The sequence below is a fragment of the Lissotriton helveticus genome, chromosome 5_1 (genome assembly GCF_964261635.1).
Source record: "Lissotriton helveticus chromosome 5_1, aLisHel1.1, whole genome shotgun sequence".
Taxonomy (NCBI): Eukaryota; Metazoa; Chordata; class Amphibia; order Caudata; family Salamandridae; genus Lissotriton; species Lissotriton helveticus.
Window position 1 is genome coordinate 1,327,990,472 of NC_136065.1, and position 23,848 is coordinate 1,328,014,319.

The window sequence follows — 23,848 nt, forward strand, 5'->3', positions numbered from 1 at the left end:
AGTTAAACAAGATAAGATAAGGGAAGAATGGTGAGACCCACACAGCCAACTAAGACAAGGATCAATCAGTCTAGACATGGATTAACTAACTCGGCCAGTTCCTGACATCGGTTTGTTAAACAAGGACAAAGGGTTACTTTTTAACAGGAGAGGCGAGCAGCTAAGAAGGCAAAAACATCATGTTCGTCGTGTCGCCTGACTGAGGGCAACACAAAATGGCGGCTGTCACAAAATGGCGGCTGACTACGAAGCGAAGTCGAAATTCACGGAACCTCAAAGAGCACAAAAAAGCGAAGGGGAGAGGGTTACATGGACAAGACACAAAGGAACATGTAACACCAGTGGGCGGCAGATTAAGATTGTTCCTCCAGAAATGGATAAAAATAACCACAGACAAGTGGATACTCAACATCATGCAGTTCGGATACTGCATAGAGTTGGAAAAGAAGCTGCCAAGTAGAAGGCCAAAGAAAAAAAAGCACTCGGGAAGGGAGCTAACGCTGCTCTGAGAAGAAGCTCAGGAACTCCTCCGGAAGGAAGCCATCGAAACTGTCCCATTCAGAGAAAGGAACAGGGGAGTGTACTCAAACTACTTCCTGGTACCAAAAGTGGACGAAAGCCTAAGACCCATCCTGGACCTACGCTTCCTAAACAAACATATAAAAATTCAAAACGACATCCCTACAGGAGGTCATCCCACAAATAAGAGACGGGGATTTCATGTCCACCGTGGGGATTGGTGTCAGTACAACGCGGATTTTTACATCGCATTCCGTTACAACGGAGCTATTACAACGCAGGATCCATTACATCGGATGCCATTACAACGCATGGCATTACATAGCAGATGGTATTACAACGCATGGCATTACATCGTAAGTATAGGTAAGTATACCTTTTTTTAAAAATGTTATTAAGTTAATTTAATTAATTTAATTTAATTAATTTAAATAAAATACATTTTAAAAAAAGCCATTAATTTAATTTAATAAAATAATATCTATTTAATAAATGTAATTTTAATAAAAAATGGGAATAATTTAATTTAATTAAAATAATAAAATTAACTTAATGTACATATTTTTATAATTGATATTAAATTAAATTAATTGAAATAATTTATTTAATTTAATTAGTTTAATTTAAAAATGTAATTAATGAAATAAAATTTATTTAATTTATTAAATATATTTTAATTAATTTAAAAATGGTAAATATAATTTAATTAACCCAAAACCCAAACCCTACCCTGAAACCTAAAAACACCCCTGTATCCCAAAACCCAAACCCTACCCTGAAACCTAAAAACACCCCTGTACCCCAAAACCCAAACCCTGCCCTAAAACCTAAAAACACCCCTGTACCCCAAAACCCAAACCCTGCCCTAAAACCTAAAAACACCCCTGTACCCCAAAACCCAAACCCTGCCCTAAAACCTAAAAACACCCCTGTACCCCAAACCCAAACCCTGCCCTAAAACCTAAAAACACCCCTGTACCCCAAAACCCAAACCCTGCCCTAAAACCTAAAAATACCCAAACACCCCAAAACATATACCTCAGTACCCCAAAACATATACTCCTATACTCATACTTATTTAAAAAATTACTTAAATTAATAAATTTAATTTATAATATTTAAAAACATAAATAAATATTTTTATTTATTTTTATTTATAATTAATAATAATTAAATCAATTATATAATATTAAATAAAATTAAAAAAAATTATATACTTACCAATACTTACGATGTAATGGTATGCGTTGTAATACCATCTGCTATGTAATGCCATGCGTTGTAATGGCATCCGATGTAATGGATCCTGCGTTGTAATAGCTGCGTTGTAACAGCATTACGACGTAAAAGTTGCGTTGTAAGTGATACACACCCCACCGTGGACCTCAAAGATGCATACCTGCACATACCAATGAACAGGTGGCACAAGCACATGCTAAGATTCACAGAAAACCAGGATCACTACCAATTCACAACCCTGGCTTTCGGTCTAAAGTGTGCTCCAAGGTGTTCACAAAATGCCTCGCTGCGGTGGCCGCACATCTGCGAAGGGAGGGGATCAACGTGTATCCCTACCTAGACGATTGGCTAATAAAGGCGAACTCTCGCAAGACATGCGAGGAGCATGCACAACGAGTCACAAACACGCTGATGGACCTGTGATTCTCCATACACTGGGGAAAATCCTCAATGGTGCCGGAGCAGGGGAAGATTTTCCTGGGGGCTCAGATCAACACAATCCAATGCAGGGTGTTACCCAGCGAAAAGAGGACACTCAGCCTGTTAAGGGAGACTCACCACTACCAGAAGGGGCAAGCTCTGACAGTGAGTACAGCGAGCAAGATCATGGGGATGATGGCGTCATGCATACACCTGGTACCCCATGTACGCCTACACATGAGGCCACTCCAAGAATGGCTGCAACAACAATGGTCACAAGCTACAGGAAGTTGGGAGGATCTAGTGGTTGTAACGCACAAAGTGCAGGAAGAGATAAGGTGTCGGACCAAAAAGAACATTACAGTAAGGAAGCCTCTAACTCCACCAAACCCAACTGTGACCATCACCCCAGACGCATTCCAGAAGGGATGGGGCGCACACATGAACAGGCTCAGAGTGAGGGGTCTGTGGGCACCAGCGGATGCGGTCAGACACATCAATTACCTGGAACTGAAGAAAGTGTTACTCGCACTGAAAGCCTTCCAGAAACAGCTGTATAAGCGAAAGGTGTTGATACAAACGGACAACACAACAACGATGTTCTACATCAACAAGCAGGGAGGGACTCAGTCCTTCCCTCTGTTCAGCCTAATGCGAAAATATGGAGATGGGCAATACCACTCGAAATAGATCTGCTGGCCATACACCTACCAGGGAAGGACAATGTGGAGGCGGATTGGCTAAGCAGGCAGACTTCAGCATCCCACGAGTGGGAACTCAACAATCGGGAAACAGAGAGACTGTTCAGGATATGGGGCACCCCAACAATAGACCTGTTTGCAACACGCCAGAATGCAAAATGCCAGTACTTTGCATCCAGACAACCAGAGGAACAATCCCAGGGGAATGCCCTATGTATAAGCTGGTCTAAAACATTTGCCTATGCTTTTCCCCCGATACCATTGATCCCCAGGGTGCTCAACAAGTGATGGATGAGCAACATGACACTGATCCTGGTGGCACCTCAATGGGCCAGGCAGACCTGGTATTCACAGATTATGGAGATGAAGCAGACTCCACCCCACAAGTTCTCAAAGAGAAAGGACCTACTCTCCATGCAGAACAGAGAAATTCTACAACCAGAGCCAGAGGACCTCAGCCTAGCAGCTTGGCTCCTGAGGATTTAGAGTTTGCACACCTAAAGCTCCCAGAGAGCACCCTGCAGGTGTTGCGAGAGGCAAGAAGGCCAAGCACACGCAAATCCTATGGGGAGAAATGGAAAAGGTTCACTCAATGGTGCAGCAAGAAAAAGCTGCAGAGGAAGCTGACCAAGGAATCAACGGTGCTAAGATACCTCACGCACCTACTGAAAGCCAAACTAAGCTCATCATCGCTAAGGGTACACCTAGCAGCAATTGTGGCATACACAAGGGGAGAAACTGGGAGAAGCTTCTTCAGATCAAGGGTAGTAAAGAGATTCCTGGAAGGGGCAAAGAGAATAGCGCCACCAAAAAGGATGCCGCCACCGGCATGGAACCTGAATGTGGTTCTGACAGAGCTCATGAAAGCACCCTTCGAACCCATCCACAAGGCATCACTGCAGATGCTGACAATGAAAGCGGCCTTTCTGGTAGTAATCACCTCGCTACGCAGGATGAGCGAACTACAGGCACTAACACTGCAAGAACCCTTCATGCCAAAGGTGGTGTCAAGGTTCCACATGAATCAGAGTATTCAAATTCCTAGTTTCGTCCAGAACACCACGACAAGCGCTGAGAGGGCGCTCCACACTCTAGACGCAAGAAGGGCTGTAATTCACTACATCGAAAGGACGAAGGAACACAGGAAAACAAAACAGTTCTTAGTGTCCTTCGCAAACAGTTGCCTGGGTAAACCAGTGACTAAGAACACCATAGCTCGGTGGATCGCACAAACGATACAATTCTGCCACAAACAAGCGGGGCAGGAGCTAACAGGAGGGGCGCAGGCCCACTCGACCAGGAAGATAGGAGCAACAATTGCCTTTCTGGCCAACACACCAATTCAAGACATATGCCTGGCGGCAACATGGGCTTCAGTGCACACGTTCACTAAACACTATTGCGTGGATGTACAAATGAACAAGGAAGCACAAGTAGGACAAAAAGTGTTTCAACATATATTCAATAACCAACGCTCATCTTCCACCCAACTTTCACAAAAGTAACAAAACTGCTACAAAATCTATGCACAGCATAGTGAATCCAGAAAGATTCACGCTGCGCAACGAATAGTTTCTTACCTGTCGGTGTAGTTTTGCAGTTTGAAGATCTTTCTGGATTCACTAGCTAACCCACCCACCTCCGCCAGATAGATGAGGCTGGAGAAGAGGGTGGAAACACATGGAATATGAGAGCAAGTTGAAGCTCACAAAATGCGTGGAAATATTTGCCTTGATAAAGGGATTAACATACATAGCCATGGATTCACTACAAGTGGCCGATGGAGATGGGCCCTGCCCCCTCACCTAGTCACACGGCAAAAAATCTTGGAGTGAGATGGGATGATAGCATGTCCTTTACCTCCCATATCCAACAAGTTGCCGGCTGTTGCATGAGTAAACTGAGAAATCTCCGAAAAATCCTCAGACTCCTTCCAGAGAGCTGCCGAAAAACGGTCATCCATGCTACTGTTACCTCAAGGCTGGATTATGCCAACGGACTCTACCTAGGCCTACCAAAATACCTGACACAAAAGCTTCAGGTAGGTCAAAATGCGGCTGCGAGACTGTTACTGCGAATTCCACTCAAGCAGTCAATCTCTCTGCATCTTCGATCCCTGCACTGGCTGCCAGTTGCCAGCAGAATTAAGTTTAAAGCACTGACGTTGGCGTTTAGATCTCTGCATGGCTCCTGTCCAGAATACTTGAAAAACCGCCTCCCCAGATACTCCCAAACCCGTGCATTGCGGTCCAATTGCCGTGTTCAATTGGCAGTCCCACGCACGGAAAAGGCCCGACTAGGCGGTCGGACCTTCTCGGCTAACGTCTCCGCTCTGTGGAATACTCTGCCACAAGAAATTCAACAGGCTCCTTCTGAACCCTGTTTTAAGACACTGCTGAAAACTTGGCTCTTCATCCAACCCCGTTAGCTTCTCCGTCATTAGCCCCGGGTCATCTGTGTTCTACTAGCGCCGGGACACCTCCTCGCGAGGTAGCTGTTGCGCTCTACAAAATCCAGTATTATTATTATTAAGGACACAAAAAGAGAAAAAAAGAATCCGAAGATGGCGCCCAAGGGTGGGAGCTTCCGCAGGAAGCATGCCGACGTCACCGAAGGTACACCAAATGGTGGGACGTAGACGCCCACCTGGGCTACAAAAAAAAAGAGAAAAAAACTACGATTCCGGACCCAACCACCAGATGGCGGAATATGCACAGCATAGTGAATCCAGAAAGATCTTCAAGCTGCAAAACTACACCGACAGGTAAGAAACTATTCGTTTTGGAGGGGAGGGGAGGAGGAATGTGCTGTGCAATAAAATGTGTTATTCTTTTCTCACAATGGCATTAACAAAAGCTTTGCTGTACTAAGATATCCGTCTTCCCAGCTTGCTGTGCTAAGATCACTATCTTCTCAGCTTTAACCTCATGCGCGCGGCGGTTTTTCCCGCTGCGCGCTGAAGTTTTAAAAACCCCGCGGTTCATGACGAGCTCAGCTCGTCATGAGCGCACAACAGGTAAAACTCATGACGAGCTGAGCTCGTCATCAGCCTGGAAGGGGTTAAGGAACAAATAGAGTTGTTACAGAAAAAAAAAAGTTTACCACATTTCTTGCATTTTTCTAAGGTATAGTCCATTTTCCAACTTTTTTTTAATGGATTCGACATACTATAGCAATTTGTGGTGGAAACTGACCTGAACGAGGACCACATGGTGAGCCTGAAAAGGACTGCATGTAGAAAAACTTGAAAAAAAATTAAATTCATGTGTATATTTCTCATATTTTCCTCAAAAAAACTAAATGTTGAAATAAAAATGAATCAAAATAATTTGTAAAAAAAAGTGATTGCTGTCAATGTTTTCATCAGTATTTATTTTGCTGCAGTGCAACGGAATATGCTGTTAAGTCTGTCAGATCCTTTCAGTCACAGGGATATATAGTGCTTGAAAGTTATCCAGAAATGTGTTACATAGTCAACAACTGATCTGCAGCTTTTTTCATTAGTACTGACCATTCTGCAATTCATATGGTACAATCTGACAAGTTAAAAATGGGTATGAAGTAAACTTATGTATTTTTTAAATGATCATAAGATATTGAGTTTAGCAGTAGTGGTTATTTGTGTAGTTCTGAATTTGTGGTTAGCCATACTTCTCGTGTGAATCAGAGGGCATTTTGCAAAATGTGTTTTTCTTGAACACTGGCTTACATTTGGATGTCAAAATTGTATGGAAATCAAATTGATAGCTACAAATGTTCCACTATTCTGTGTTTCTATTCTAATTTCTTTTAAAAAACTGTACTTTTGGTCTGAGCCTAGGGCTTGCGATAGGAAAGCCGCAAAAATGCAAAGTGGAGACATCAATATTTTGGTGAGAAAATTACCCTTTTTGGCAATGTAGGTAGTTGCGTAATTCCGGCCCGAGCTCGGCAGCTACCCAGGGACACGTAAACACAGACATTTTTTTAAAGTAGACACCCAGAAGAGTTCAGGGTGGTGGAACGTGCGAGGACCCCACTATGTTTTTGTTTTTTTACCCGAATGCCCTGCAAACCTCAAAGTTTGGATAAAATCACATATATTTTCCTCACATTTCTGTGAGGGAATTTTACAGATTCTGCAAGGATCCAAAACTCTGCCTCCCAGCATTACTACACTTAAGAATAAAACATACAATAAGAACCCTACCCCACGTGTGGCTGGGTCTAGAGCCTGTGAAAGTAACTTACTAAACCAAGGGTTTCGTTTTTTCAATGAGGGTGGCGGGACTTACCATGCCTTTAGGTCCACTTCCCTCCTTTTCCAAAATGTGTCATTCTCAGTCAATGTGACATGAGTGTGCTGACAACGGCGTGCATCACACTGGTTAAAAATATTTATATACATGGGATGTGGGGGAAGCATTGCCCTGTTATTCTGACATTCTTTCTTAAAAAAGAAAATCCTTCTGGCGCTAACACCTGAAGGATTTCTTGCTGAATGTTGCGGATGAGCCATTCACCTTCTCTGCATTCCTGAGGTTAAATGTAAATTACACTGTATTAAAGCCGTTAGACGGTTCTTTTGTTGCATGGAATCTCTGAGATTACCATTGTAAGCAAGGGTTTTGTTATTGGTTACCTCACCTGACAATCCCTGGGGGAAGACAATTTTCACTGTGATAATCATTGCTAGACTGTCAAGTACTGGATGATTCGGAAGTCTGTGTCTTAGTCTTGAATGACCGAGAAAAGGGTGACTTCTCCAGGTACCATTAGGGTGTCACCCATCATAGAATAATATGTTTGAAAAATGTTAATTGTCTTCTTGGGAGCATCCCAGTAGCAGGTAAAACCCACAAAGGAAATTGAAAGCCTACATTCTTGTAGCTTTTGATTTACGATAGTAATGACAATTGGAGAGATCAGCAAGGCACCAAACTCCTACTGACATCAGAAAGTAGACTAACAAAAATCCAAATGAGGAAATCCATAAAATGAAGTATAAGAAGAAACAATGTGGGATAAAAATAGTGGCAAAGGGTAAGGCATGTTATGAGAAGTAAGACAGTAAATGCAGAAGCACCCAACACTTGCCATGTCTCTTTTGATATGATATTAGCAAGAAAGAACTGCCCCGTCTTGGATTATGAACCGCTGTTTGCATTCTTTAGTTAAACCCCCATGTTGGAGTGGGCTAATTACATGGCTTAATCATGTCACCTTTCTAAAAGACATTGCATTGACCAGGTAGACGAAGATGTAGCCCTAGTTTGACATTGCTTGGTCTGCGGTGTATTCCATGGTCCCGGTGCCATCCGAGCCTGGTAATCTAAAAAGCTTACGGAACACCTCTCAAGGTACCCATGAGCACCAAGACAAGCAGGTGTGAGCAATGTAACTTCTCTGCGGCATACAAAGTATGGCAATCATGTAATGCAGACTGCTCTCTTCCTTTTCATCCCATGTAAGACTCACGACAGTTCTCAAAAGGCCCAGTTACTGCATAGACTCTCAGAATGACCCAGCAGGTTTTTTTATCGATAGGCTGTTGTAATGAAAATAATTCCTAACAAAATACATTCATAAACATACATATATTTACTGTTCAGATACCATACAACATTCTGCCCATGACCACATACAACATATGGTCATGGTTCAGCACGCTGTAGCCGTTGGCTCTATTGCCATGTGAGTGGCAACAGTATTCCAATGCTAGGTCGCAAGTCTTTTAGTTTTGGATCTTCTCCTTTCATTTCTTTTCCTTTAAAACATGTTTTTGTATGCAGCTTTCCAAGTAGTGCTACTGAGCAGACACATTCATCTGAAGTGTCACATCTCACAAGGCCACAACTTCTAGGCAACTATCTTGAAATAATTTTGGCCGTAATGTGTTCTTGTTTTACATTTCCAATTTGGCCGTCTCATTTGGAAGTATTATGTCAACCATCTGTGTTCGATACAGTAGCGATGCACCATGCTCAGTATCATTCTAAGAAGGTCTCCCACTGTGATATTTATTGACTGACCACCTTGGAATTGCATTTGTATTTTGCATCATTGTATTTCGCCCTAGAATGACCAACACGTTGCTTCTAAACTTATTAAAACAATTACTGTTAGTAAAGTAATGGATATTATGAAAAACATTTTCCTGTAGCAAAATAATTATTTTGACCTTGATGGTTGTAGCTCTGGATGATTAGCACAGGTGTTACATTTATGACTTTAGGCAGTTGATTTTAGGTTCCGCCACAAATGGCAACATGAGGCTGCCACATTGATACAAATGGACTTAAAATGGCTTTGTTGCTGAGAGAAAGGGACTACCCAGGCAGGAAAATATAATTTACTGTGGGAATTTGCAGGTGTGAGGCTTAAGTCTTTGTTACTTTATTCAGAAAGCTGTGTCTTAGCAAGTTATGTTTGCGGTTATGTTTTCACAAAACAGAGTATCTTTTTTAATATGATGGAACTTTTTATATTGCCTACTCCTACATCATTGTTGCTCAAATAATCCTGCTTATTTATATCTTCAGTACCTACCCATTTAGTTTATCTGTTGTATTTCGTTACTAAATTGTTTCAAGAACTAGGAGATAACCTGCTTCCACCGCTGTCATGTTCTAATTTTTGGTTGTTCCCTCCAAGGGTGTAACTCTGACTGATCTGCAAGAGGCCGAAAAGACATTCAGTCGTGCCCGAGCAGAGCGGCAGGCTCAGGAAGAGCTCAGCGACAAATCAGACGCCAGTACGGAGCCAGACAAAGTCAATGAGAAACTGGAAGAGACCATCTCAGCAAGAGAAACTGGAGAAAGCAGTAGGCCCAGATGGAGCCAAAATCTAGAGCAAGAGGTATGTTTCTTATGATTTAGAAAAATTATTAAATGTTTTTCTCCTTTTGGAAGATGTGCAGAGTTTGGTATAACGAAGCTGAGGTTCAAAGTATTTTGATCTCAAATTCCACTGCAAAATATTTTTACCATGAATATGCTATTTCGAGAAACAGTTTACAAAACAATTTTAGATTGTCAGATCCTATTTGTGGATTACTTGTCAGGGGTTGGGGCCTGTTACCCATTGATGTCTCTGGGCCTATCCTACTATGGTTCTGCTAATTTGATGCCAAGTACACCTTTTCCCACTCTTGACTGTCTGAATCGCAGGGGCGAGCAGTCCAAGGCTTCTAAGGGAGCTAGTTGTGGGTAAGAGACTCTGAACTCAAGTCAAACAGATTCAGTAAGTACTATCCAGCCAAATGGTTTTCTTTGTTAAGAAAAGTTTATCACTCAATAAAATATAACACTACACATAGGAAATGTTACTCAGCTATGCATTTTTAGGCAGGTGATACCGGGTTTCAAACAAACAAAAATATTCGGATGTAAATCTGGCCCGGTTGCAAGTTAACTGTAATATGGTGCAATCTGGTTTCCTGGTTTTGTGACCCATGGATAAGTCTGTATATGTCTCACTACTAAGGGTATTTTGGGTGATTGAGTCCCATTGGATTAAATAACCTGTTGGCGGTTTAGACAGTCTGTTCATGCGGCACTAGTTACCTGGTGGATTGGTGGATACAAATCCGCACAGCTGCTGGTAACCAGAACGGAAGTGAGCAGTCCTTACTCGCAGCTTACAATTGTGAGTTCTGGCAGCTCCACCTTCTCAGACTCTCAGTATTGGTCCCTTGCTGACAGGAATCTTACCACTAGGGCAGTATAAAGTCTTCAATGATTTTGCTGCAGAGTTGGCTCTAGTTTTCGAGTCTCAAGCAGAATGATGTGTTGCGCTCACACTAGCTGACGCATACTGGAGTTCAGCTCATGTCCCTTGTTGTGAAAAGTCGCAGGAAGCCAGAAGACCCACTACAGACTCTGGTTGCCACCTTGCTAACCGGTCACAGTTTAAGTAAGGCAGCTTTGAGTCTTCCCTCTTGCACTTTGTCAGAGTCTACATCCTGTACCTCAGCTATGCAAGCAATACACTCTATTTAGTGAGGGTGTACCTCAACCACTGTCTTGCACATTGTTTTAACAGGGGGTACCCAAAAAGGATCTCACTAGTCCCTGCAGCCACACTCTTAAACTGTGCAGCGTCTACAAATTACATTCACACATAACTTAGCCTGTCTGGTGCCTAGAGGCACCACACATATCCATGAACAGAAAAAAAGGTCAGGTTAGTACTATCAAAAAGAAAAATGGCATGCTGCTGACACCACTTAATGCGTATGGCCTAGGATTTGGACAACTGTCACATGTCAACTAGCGACTACTCTTAGTGCGCCTCTCCTGACTACAGAGCTAAGCTTTGGGTCTCGCTACCATGATCAATAGCCTACGTATGAGAATGCATGCATGACTGTCATCTCTGCTGGGCCAAAATATCAGGATACAAGATAAACTACAGCTAAGATGGCAAGGGTACAAGCTTGTAAACCCTGCATGGGACATTCAATATTATTTTGAACATGGTGCATATATTGTTTGTGAGGGCCTGTTATTGCATATGTTTATTACCTTCAACAAAATGCTTGGTCACTGTGCATCTGTACACTGTTATTAGCCTGGAAATCGCTTATAACTTTTCACAGAGATGGCAACCAAGTAGACTTTTCCAAGACTGTGCTAAACTTTATCTTCACAAAGGTGGTTTACTTGAGCATGCTACGCAGTGTTATCAAGCAAAATAAATGACAGCCTCCACTGAAACTAGGGGAACCCAATCTTCAACGTGCAGAAAAGCTGATTTTTAGTTCCATATCATTTTTTTTTATATTCTGGGGCCTACTTGAGATTTTTTATTTTTTTTAAGCAGTGTTTGTTAAACTTCTTTTTATTGTTTTTTTCCAATACGTTAAACATCTGATAGACTTCCAGCCGCAGATTCCTTATCCTTTGAACAATCCCCAGGTGTCAGATTTGACTCAGAAACCTTTCTAGCAGTACCTCTGCGCTCCAGTAGGTGGTGTCATTTGGATCCACATCTGCGTTATCCATGCTGGAAATGATGTACACTGTACCTATATAGGAGCATAGACCTGACACCATAAAGCAATAGTACATAAGTAATCAACAATATTATAGGCTTTATCATCCAACAGTAGTTGTAACATAAAATTCAAGAAGGCAGATCACCCCACTGGAATCTGTTCAGGTATGATTTAGGAGCAGAGAATATCGACAATGATCCAACCCTTTATGCCATTTTCTCTTTTATGTAGCAGGGCAACCATGTTTCCTGTATATGTATTCTTCCACCAATGCACAATAATCCATGCCCCGTAGCCACTGAGACAGTAGGACCTTTACCTGCCCTCCAGTCCTTTGCAATATCTTTTACGCATGAAATAGCCAGTATGCAACAAAAATTTGACACCCACAGAACCATCTCAATCATTTCTTAAACCCAGGATATTACATTTGGTGTCCAGAGTTATCGGGAAGCCTATCACTTCTTGCAGTGCTAAAAGGACCCTCGATCGCAACGTTTGAATTTCAGGACAGTCCCATGTCATAATGAAAAAAACATTCCTCTCGTTTTTAGACCTCTACTACAGCTGGCACTGGAAGACCTCCCCATTTGTACAATCTTTGGGTAAAGTGAACTCCATAGAAGCATTTGAACTGAATGAGGTGCAATCTTGCCATGATTGCAAGTGTCAATTTGACCTCAGACCGTTCGTCATCCTATGATGCACCCAAGTCAGCAGTCCATCTGCTCAACAATTTTATGATTATTTGTGGTGCATTGACTACCACCACCTGGTGTAACCTTGATATACCCTTTGTTTCAAGACTAATTTAGCCACTATCGGTTTAAAGTTCGGAATAGGATTCGAGGCATCCTTATACTTTTCTAGAGCTTGTTGTAACTGCAAAAACCGAGGAAATGTGATTTGCGTAGCTCAAATTCTCCACTTAGGTCCGTGTATTATTTAATATGTGTAGATGCCCAGACCTCTCCCTTTACCAATTTCATCCCATGGTGCAAAACCTTCCAAACCATTCACTGCCAACATTCAAATGTATTTAGTCAGATTCTTTGCCCATAGCGTTCAATTAAGAGCTTTAAACTTACACTCAACAGGTGTTCTTGAAACCAGATGCATGGACTCTTGTGACCTGCTTTTCACTGTGAAGCAACCCAAGCCGGATTGTGTGCATTTATATTCCCAAATATCCAATCATTAATGGGGAGCATTTGAGCAATCCAATAGTTAAGGTGCATCCCTAAACCTCCATTGTATGAACGCTGGAAGGATTGAAGGCCTCTCCTGGCAGGACATCCCCACCCCCAAAGGTAGAACGTTGCATTGGATTGCAGGCTCCTACAGAAGGAAGAGAGCAAGAGGAATGGATACTTTTTCAATGTGTAAATTAACTGTGGTAGTGATATAATAAGAGACCCTTTTCCCATGATGAAAATAGGGAGTGTGCCCCAAGCTGTCAACTGTTGCTTCAGTGTCACCAACAATAGGGTGATAGTCAGTTTCAATATTCTGTAGGCTGCAGTTAAACTTCAATTCCTAGATATCTGAAGGGGCCACAACTAACTCTCAAGGTGAGAATATCAAGTTTGTTTGTTACTTTGGGCTGTGTGAGGGTGACCTGATTTGTGCCAATATCCCCACAGCAAATCCATACACACTAAGTATCTGTATGATCCTAGGGATCAACAGCTGTGGTTCTTATAGGTATAGCAGGACTTTTTCTGCTTATATAGATATTCGGTCCTCAAAGTCCCTTCCCGAGGCAAGCGTGGAAGAGGTTCTATGACCTTGGCAAAAAGCTAAGGCGGCCAGCACAGATAAGTGCGGTGGGGCGTGGCAGGGCGGGTCGGGTCAGGGCACAGCAGGGGGGAAGCAGACAGACAACAGAATAGGTATTTTATATTTATTTAATTATACCAATTTTGCCATCTATCGACACCACCCCCCCTCCCAACCGGCTCACTGGATTTACCTGTGGCAGCCACGGCTGGCATAAAGGAGGGGATGCAAGGGGCGTCCCGTCACATTCCTCTCTCAATCAGTAATGGCTGGGACAAAACTCTGGTATCATGCACCCTATCATAGAATGAAGAGTAATAAAGACTAACAAATGCTAGAAATCTAGGACCAACATTTATTTTCTCCAGTACTTTTTCTAAGAATGACCACAAAATGGAATTAAATGCCTTATTAAAGTCAAGGGCAAGCCTGGTAGTGTTGGGAGATAATGTGTATATTTGCTATAGCAACATGCAGTCATCAGAGGCAATGTCTTGTCCGTCTGGCCAACACAACAAGATGATGGAAGGAGTGCTGAAACTTTTCAACCACTCACCCCCAGTCACAAACCTGGGTTTAATTCATCGTCCTTTCTCTCACTATGCTCACTCGTGGGAACAGTCCATCCTGAACTGCTAGGCTAGGTCCTCACTGGACCGGAAACAGGCATCCTGGAATCGGTTTTATAGTATTACCCCTCATCAGCCTAGGCTAGCTTGACTCCAGTGGCACAGTGAGAAAGGGACCCACATCTGGGCAGGAAGCTTGTTTCTGGTACAGTGAGGACATAGCCTAGCAGTTTAGGATGGACTAAACGTATAATATGTAGCAAACTCCTCAGCAATATCTCCTGATGTGGTAGCCATTTCCACCCTGGAGTTTTGAGCTACAGGACTGATTCTGAATGCCAAGCCAGGGTTGGTAGACCAATAAGTTAATTTAGGAATTGTATTTCCCATATCATTCTCAAGCAGTTTTTCTTAAAGGAAAGCCTCACATTCTCTAATTCTTGCAGTGTATCTGTATCAGTAATGTTTCTCTAAGGTGTGTATCTGCCACTATAGTTCTGCAACGCTCTTATGTTCCTTCCTATGCTGCCCCACTGTCACAGAAATTATATGACCCCGTATTGTGACCTTAAGTTCCTCCCATAGTGTAGCAGAGGTTTTTGAGGCATAGTTCTGAACCAAGTAATTTTCAATACCAACCCTAGTCTGCTCCGATAATTGGCAATCCAACAATCTACAGGAGCTGAACCACCAGTGTCCATCTCCCTCCTAGATAGTCCTTTTAGTATAATCATTATCGGTCATAGTCTCATATGGATCTAGGGGGGGATTTCAGAATCCCTCTTCCCCAGTAGGCTGACTGCGGGCATAAAGTGGTAATCTATCGAGAGTGTGTGCCAGAGTAGAATGTAAATTTCTGCCTGAAGGGGTGTTTGGCCCACCACGTCGCTCAACCCCAGAGTGGCAGTACACTAAAGTTGGGGGGACCTTTGCATTGTTAGCCCTGTGTTCCAGTGTCCAGCTCAAGGTCCATTAGTGCATTAAACGCTCACCGAGAAGTACTTACCCTGCTGCGACTCCAAGGATTACTTTGTTCTGTAGTGTAGTGTTCGAAGCATGTGGGCTGCTGAATTCACATCTGTGCATAGATCGCCGCCTAGTGTTGGGTCCGGATGATTGCACATTGTTGTCCTGGAAGAGTCTTCGAAGTATCACGAGGTAGGTGGCTCCTCCTCTGGACTACAGAGCGCATGGGCATCCTCTATCCTCAGATTGTTTTTTCCCACCATTGGGTTCGGATGTACTTTCCTTTACTCGAAGTTCGGAATCTAAAATACACTTTCTAAAGGTCAAAAGGCCTTCGGTCTCGTCGGTATTGTTTCGAATCTGTGCCAAGAGCTTTATCTACAGTTTATTCAACTCGGGACGTCGAATCGGACCGCGGGCCTCCTCGACGCCAAAGGGACCAGTCGTCGATGGAACGAAGTCCATTCAAAAGATGCCCTCTTTGTAATTCAAAATACCCACATATAGATAAACACCCTGTATGTAACAAGTGTTTATCTCCAGAACATAATGAATCCGACTGCCTAGCTTGTGCCCAATTTCGATCGAAAAAGACACTTCGGACTCGACGGGCCGCTAGACTAACCATGCAGAAACCAGAGCCGGAAAATATCTTCGACGATGAAGACGATCTCGTCGAAGCCAAAGAATCACATCAACAGTCGGATCAAGATTCGGAGCATGACTCCAACTACTATATCGACGAAGAAGAAGACCTCGTCGAAGTAGGAGACGACGAACAAGGGATCGGAGCCGTTGAAGACGACTCCAGTGATGAAACGGGGCCAACCGTGAGTACGACACCCCAAACATACACTTCTATGGTTCCACAGGCTCAGGTCGAGGCATCGCCAGAAGGCCTTAGCCAAGATCTTGAAGCCCATTCTATAGCCCCGCGATACAGCTCGGCTAAGAATATAAGACACGAGCCATCGGATCAACATACTCAGAACTTGGTGGAATCGAAACCAAAAGTTGTGGAATTAAAAACAAAACCTAAACTGATCGACTACACGGTCTTTGGACCAAACTACGTCGATCCATCGGAGTCGATCCCAAAGAAGATCGTCGACAATACGGTCTTTGGACCAAACTATGTCGATCCATCAGAGTCGAACACAAGGGTCGTCGAGCCGAGGGCCAGCGCACCTATATCCACTCCAAAACAAAGGGCCGTCGAACCGACAAAATCGGCGCCGACAGCCGACAAAACAAAAAAGGGACTCGATCCGAAGAAGGTTGTCGAACCCAAACAGAGAGCCGACAAACCAATGGCTGTGCAACCAAAGACAATCGAGCCGAAGAAAATCGACCCGAAAAAGTCCATCGAGCCGAGACAAAAAACTATCGGTCCGAAACCACAAGTTGCAAAGACACAACAAGGTCAAATAGATACTATCGACTCGACAAAGAACGTCGTACCGATACAAACGTCGTCTCCAAAGAAACAAGCACAACCGAAAAAGACTGTTGGAACACCGAGGGATCTCGGACCAATCAAGTTTGGCCTACCAACTTCCTCGAAAACAAAGGCGGTCGACCCAAAAAGCGGTATCGAACCGACACAAACTAAAACAAGGACATTGGCAAAAACGCCCAGAACTGCTGAGCAGGAGATCTTATATCCAGACCCCTCATCAGAAGAACAGTCAAAACTTTACATTGACCCTCATTCTGGCAAAGTCACACTCTACAAAAGTAAAATCAGACCTGAGACTGATAAAGAGACTTACGTCATACCACTCAAAAAGAAAAGGGACTGTTCTACTTCACCTATTCTATTTGAGCCTATTAAACCAACTAGGCCTGAGCCATACACATATACACCCACACACTCAGATGAAGAGGTGGATGATGTATATAATTAAGAATACAATTACCCAATAGACACTGACCAAGACAATCAAGGTCAACCATGGGTTGATCCAGTACATCCTGGTGACTCTCAACCCATTCCAGATACACCTGCATACCCTGCTAGGCCTTCTCCTACAGAGGATACAGCTGCTTTCAATGCACTAATTGAAAGGGAAGCCCTCCATCACAATGTAGAAATGCATGCAGACCCCATTGAGGAAGATTTCCTCTTTGACACCTTTGCCACATCAGAAAGATCTGTCAAAACACTACCTATGTTAAAAGGGGTACTTAAACATGCAGGTGACATATTGAAGGAAACAACTAGGGCACGGGTCATTAACCCCAGGATAGAGAGAAAATACAGGCCAGCGCCAGTAGACCCTACATATATTAAGGGACAACTGCCTTTAGATTCTTTGGTGGTATCCAATGCACGAAAACGTGCAAACTCCCAAACAACTGGAGAGGCTCCACCTCCTGACAAAGAATCAAAGATCTTTGAGGCATCAGGGAAAAGGGTAGCTGCTCAAGCTGCTAACACATGACGAATATCTAATACGCAAGCCCTGTTAGCTAGGTATGACAGGGCACGCTATGACACCTTAGAGACACTAATCCAGTATTTACTTGACCCTTACAGAGAGCAGGCTGAAGACCTAGTACAGGAGGGAAAGTTAATAACCAACGCCTCCATTAAATGTGCCCTAGACGTGGCAGATACAGCGGCCAGATCTGTTAACACCAGTGTTATGCTCAGGAGACATGCGTGGCTTCGCATTTCAGGTTTCAAAAATGAAGTCCAGTCTACTTTATTAAATCAGCCAATAAATCCAGACTATTTATTTGGTCCAGCGGTAGATACAATCCTGGACAAAATGAAAAAAGACACAGACAGCTAAGTCTATGGGAGCCTTACAGTCCCAACAACATAGAGGCTCCTTTCGTCGCTCCAATTACAGAGGTGCTGCAAGGGGTAACTCATCACAGCAGACCTCAAACTACAAAGGGAATACGCAGACCACCTACAATAAAAACAATAGAGGTGGATACCGCGGCAATAACAACAAAGGCAGAGGACGAGGGAATAATACCACCAGATCCTCTACCAACACAAAACAGTGACTTCTTAGCGCTACCCCCAGACCATACACCACCAGTCGGGGGACGATTACAGCAGTTCCTACCAGTCTGGCAAAACATCACTACAGACAAGTGGGTAAGGCAAATTATCCAGGATGGCTATTGCCTAGAGCTAACCTCCACACCACCCAACATACCACCAAGACACTGTCCTAAGTCTATAGAACACCTAAACTTATTGCAGCAAGAAGTCATCAGCATGCTGCAAAAAGGGCCATAAAACTTGTACCATTAGAACATCAAGGTACAGGGGTATACTCACTATACTTCCTCATCCCCAAAAAGGACGGGTCTCTCAGACCAATTTTGGACCTCGGGTCTCTAAATCAATACATTTTATCAGAGCATTTTCATATGCTGACTCTACAACAGGTCTTACCACTGTTGCAACAAGGAGACTTCCTCGCAACTTTGGACCTCAAAGACGCATACTTCCATATACCGATACATCCTGCTCCCAGGAAGTATCTCCGGTTCACACTACAAAATCAACGTTACCAATTCAAAGTCCTTCCATTTGGTGTAACAGCCCCAAGGGTGTTCACAAAATGCCTAGCGACAGATGCTGCACATTTAAGAAGACAACATATTCATGTCTATCCGTACCTCGACGACTGGCTAATACAAGCAAAGTCGGCCCAGCAATGTGCCAGCCACATGTCCCAAACTATTCGCCTCCTGCACAGTCTAGGCTTCACGTTAAACTACCAAAAATCTCACCTTCAGCCATCCCATGTACAGCAGTACCTGGGAGCAACAATAAATACTCTAGCAGCAAAAGCTTACCCAAACACTGCAAGAATAAACAGTATGCAGCTACTGATCCAGAAGTTCAAGCCCCAACACTCACTCTCTGCCCGAGTGTTTATGCAACTCATAGGCATGATGGCTTCGTGCATCTTCATAGTCCATCACGCGAGACTACACATGCGTCCGTTACAAGAGTGCTTAGCACGGCAGTGGAACCAGGCTCAAGGACAATTGAAAGACCTAGTGTTGGTGACCAGTCGTGCATACAACTCTCTGCATTGGTGGAATCCACAAAACCTTTGCAAGGGACGACTGTTCCAAGAGCCTGTACCACAAATAGTTTTGACAACGGACGCATCCCTGATAAGATGGGGAGCCCATCTCCTTTAGTACACAGTGCAGGGCCTATGGACAACACAACAGAAAAAAATGCACATCAACTTGCTAGAGATGATGGCAATTTTTCTCTCAATGAAAGCGTTCAAAGTACATTTATGCAGCAAAAATGTGTTGATTCGGACGGACAACATGACTGCAATGTACTACATACAGAAACAGGGAGGAACACACTCCACAGCTATCACATCTAGCCCAAAGCATGTGGAAGTGGGCCATTCAAAGAAACATTTTTCTCATGGCGGAACACCTCCCAGGCAAGTACAACCAAATAGCGGATCTGCTCAGCAGACACAGCCAACAGATGCACGAGTGGGAGATTCATCCCACAGTGCTACAACCATACTTCCAACAGTGGGGACAACCAGAGATACACCAATTCGCCACAAAGGAAAACGCAAAATGCCAGTACTTTGCCGCCAGATTTCCACATCCGCAGTCGCAGGGCAATGCGATATGGATGAACTGGTCAGGCAGATTTGCGTATGCTTTTCCCCCAGCACCGTTCATACCGCTAGTGGCACGCAAACTACGCCAGCATTCACTGACACTAATCCTGGTTGCTCCAACATGGGCGAGGCAACCATGGTACACAACTTTCCTAGAACTATCCGTGGTGCCTCATCAAAGACTGCGGCTAACACCTACTCTTCTCACTCAGCCATGGAGACATACAGCACCCAGATCCGCAACAACTGAACCTTGCAATCTGGCTCCTGAAGTCTTAGAGTTTGGGTACCTAAACTTACCTCCTGACTGTATGAACTTTATCAAAGAGGCAAGAAAACCTACTACCAGAGCTTGTTACGCTGCAAAGTGGAAGCGTTTTGTCATTTACTGTAATAACAATGACATAAACCCACTAGATGCTTCAACGCAAAATATCAATTGCTATCTTTTGCACCTACACCGTTGCAATCTAGCTTATTCATCTATAAGAATACACTTAGCTGCCATTGCAGCTTATCTTCAGAACAGACAGCATCTTTCGCTGTTTAGAGTACCTGCAATTAAAGCATTCATGGAGGGACTCAAACGAATAATCCCCCCTAAACACCCACCTTCACCTGTCTGGAACCTAAACATCGTTTTAACCAGACTAATGGGACCACCATTTGAACCGTTGCATTCTTGTGAATTACAATTTTTAACATGGAAGGTGGCTTTTCTAGTAGCAATTACTTCGCTTAGAAGAGTTAGCGAGCTGCAAGCCCTAACTATTCAAGAGCCATTCATCCAAATACATGCAAATAGGGTAGTTCTTAGAACAAACCCTAAATTTATGCCCAAGGTGGTATCCCATTTTCATATCAATCAAACAATAGAACTGCCAGTGTTCTTTCCAAATCCACAGTCAGTACCTGAAAGGGCTCTACACACACTGGATGTCAAGAGAGCACTTCTATACTACATTGATAGGACTAAGGATTTTCGAAAAACAAAACAGTTGTTTGTTGCCTTTTCACCACAACACAAAGGCAACCCCATTTCAAAATCTGGGTTGGCCAGATGGATAGTTAGGTGCATTCAAATATGTTATCTAAAAGCAAAACGCCCTTTAACAGTTCCCCCAAGCGCGCATTCTACACGCAAACTAGGGGCATCCATGGCTTTCCTAGGAAACATTCCTCTAGAGGAAATATGTAGAGCAGCCACATGGTCTACCATACATACTTTCACAAAACACTATTGTGTAGATGTACATTCCAAACAGCAAGCCGCTGTAGGACAGTCTGTTCTAAAAACTCTGTTTCAGACTGCTGCAGCTGGCACAGGTAGCCACTGCTAAGGGAGAGACTGCTATACATTCTATGCACAGATGTGAATTCAGCAGCCCACATGCCTCGAACGGAATATGCTACTTACCAGTATGCATCTGTTCTTGGCATGTAGGGCTGCTGACATTCCCATCGCCCACCCTCCTCCCCGGTGCCTGTCGCAGCTGTAGCGTTCTTTCTTACTTTCTTGCATGGACATCTCTTACTGTACCATACTCCATCTCTGCCTCAATGGCGAAAAACAATCTGAGGATGGAGAGAATGCCCATGCGCACTGTAGTCCAGAGGAGGAGCCACCTATCTCGTGATACTTCGAAGACTCTTCCAGGACAACAATGTGCAATCATCCGGACCCAACACTAGGCGGCGATCTATGCACAGATGTTAATGTCAGCAGCCCTACATGCCAAGAACAGATGCATACTGGTAAGTAGCATATTCCTTCTGCTAGGGTTTGTGGCACATACACTAATAATGGACTAATGGGCGCTTTCATAAAGTCCAGAGACCACAATATAGCATCACAAGAGGTCGTTTTGCACCTTGATTATTGTAAAGGGTAATGTCTTATGGAGCACAAAAGCTAATTCCCCTCTGTCCCCTAAAAACAGTAGCCATTGCAGCCTATGAAGCTGCACTGGATACCCAACAAATGTTTCTTGCAGAGCTATTACCTTCAGGGTACGCTGTTTAAGATATTGTAGACATTCCATGAGATGACCATAAAATAAGCCCAAGATGCATCATTTGAGTATTGTCAAAGCTCGCTCAGGCATTTTTACTGTGCTAGTCAAGTAGTAAACCTGAGACTAAAACAACCCAGTCACCCCCGGCTTCCAGTGTAAAGGGGGAGATTCCCAATCTGACTGTATGCCGAGTCCGTGCACTGTCCAGGAACCACAAAGGAGAGGGGGAGAAGAGGCATGGTTTTTTTTTTTACAACTGAATTTTATTTGTACATACAATAGAAAATCAATCATGCATATATAAAGTGTAGATAGTTTCTAAGCCAAGATTGAAGGGAAAATTAAATAACCAAGATGATTATATTGATATTCCAGGTAGTTGAGGCATCCGCGGCAGAGGAGGAAGAAGCCTTCTCCATGCAGAACTCAGACTCGGAGCTTGAGTTAGACCTCGACCTCAAAGAACTGCCGCAGGGACAAGGCGACAGGAGTACAGAAGACCCCTTGCCCCTTCAAATCACTCCCAAGAAGCGCAAGGCTTCAGCACCACCTCTGCCTCCTGGGCAAGGTAGGCACCGATATGACGTTTCCGACTCCCAGGCATGGCTCCGAAACAGCCAATCAAGCCTTCCAGCTTGGTACAGAGTCAGCAAAAGTCCTCGTCGGAACCGAAGCCCTCCGGTTCCAAAAAGAAACCAGGCTCGGAGCCAAAATCCTCGATGCCGAAAGCTAAGCAGCCTTCGTAGCTGAAATCTTCCATACCGAAAGGCCAGCACGCCGGCACTGAAAGCACCGGCCCCGAAACATGTTGCTTTGTATCCACATTTAGAAATTTTTTGCCCTCAAAAACGGATCTCAAGCAAAGGACTCTATATATTAACCCCAAGACTGGTCATATTCCTACCAAGCTGCCTCAAAAACATAAGATTCCTGATGAGGACACTCATTACAAGATACCTTTAAAGTGGAAATCTGTTGCTACCAGTCCGTTTCATCCACCACCATCATCCCTTCCACCATCTCCTTCTTCAAATCCTCTGCAAATCACACCTCAGGATTCTCCACAATCTCACCATGATGATGATGTTGATGATGGGGGGGGGACAAATTTACCAGTAGATTCATGGACGGATTATACAATTGATCCTCCAGTAGATAATGACCCAGACCTTTGCCAAGCCATCTCCTTCAGACAACAATGTATCCTACAAGGAACTCATTGCCAGGGCTACACAATATCTTGGGGTAGCACTGCACAAAGAATCATTAGAAGAAGATGTTTTGTTTGAGACCTTAGGATCCACACATAGGTAGTCACAAACACTTCCTATGCTTAAGAGCATGATGAGACATGCTGATGAAATTTTTAAGGACCCAGTATGGCATGCATCCTGATCCTATGGTTGAAAAGAAGTATAAAGCCTCCCCAACAGACCCAGTATTTATTAAGGGCCAGTTGCTACTAGATTCACTTGTAGTGTCTAATGCTCGTAAGCGGTCCAATTCCCAAACATCAGAGGGTGCTCATCCCCCAGATAAGGAGTCTAAGTTAATAGACGCTTCTGGCAAGTGCATAGTTGCTCAAGCTGCAAATCAATTGCGCATTGCAAATACACAGTGCCTTCTAGCCAGGGATGACAGGGCACACCGGGATGAAATGGAGCAATTGCTTCAATATCTCCCAAACGAGCATAAAGCTAAAGGGCAGAATTTGGTAAATGAGGGTAAGCAAATTTCGAATTCCTCCATAAGGTGTGCTCTAGATGCTGCGATACTGCGGCTAGAGAGGTCAACTCAAGCATTTTGCTTAGGAGACATGCTTGGTTAACGATCCTTGGGTTTAAGCCTGAGGTCCAACAATCCATTCTTAACACACCATTTGACAAGAAACATCTATTTGGTCCTGAAGTAGATCAGGCATTAGAAAAAATGAAAAAAGACACGGAAGTGGCCAAGTCCTTCGGAGCGCTCCAGTCTCCTTAAAACAGAGGCTCTTTTTGTTGTTCCTTTTACAGAGGGGGTTCAAAAA

At 43.7% G+C, this 23,848-nt stretch overlaps 1 protein-coding gene across 5 annotated transcripts in view; it reads left to right on the forward strand.

Moving 5' to 3' along the window:
* Positions 1-23,848, forward strand: part of PPP1R12B (protein phosphatase 1 regulatory subunit 12B) — a 916,156-nt gene that overhangs the window by 471,069 nt on the left and 421,239 nt on the right. For all 5 annotated transcript variants that reach the window (XR_013594883.1, XM_078644174.1, XM_078644172.1 and 2 more), the window contains one exon: positions 9,513-9,716. Coding sequence is in view for 4 of the 5 variants with exons in the window: in XM_078644174.1 (XP_078500300.1) it covers positions 9,513-9,716 (204 nt within the window). In the remaining variant the exon portion in view is untranslated. The remainder of the gene's footprint in view (positions 1-9,512; positions 9,717-23,848) is intronic.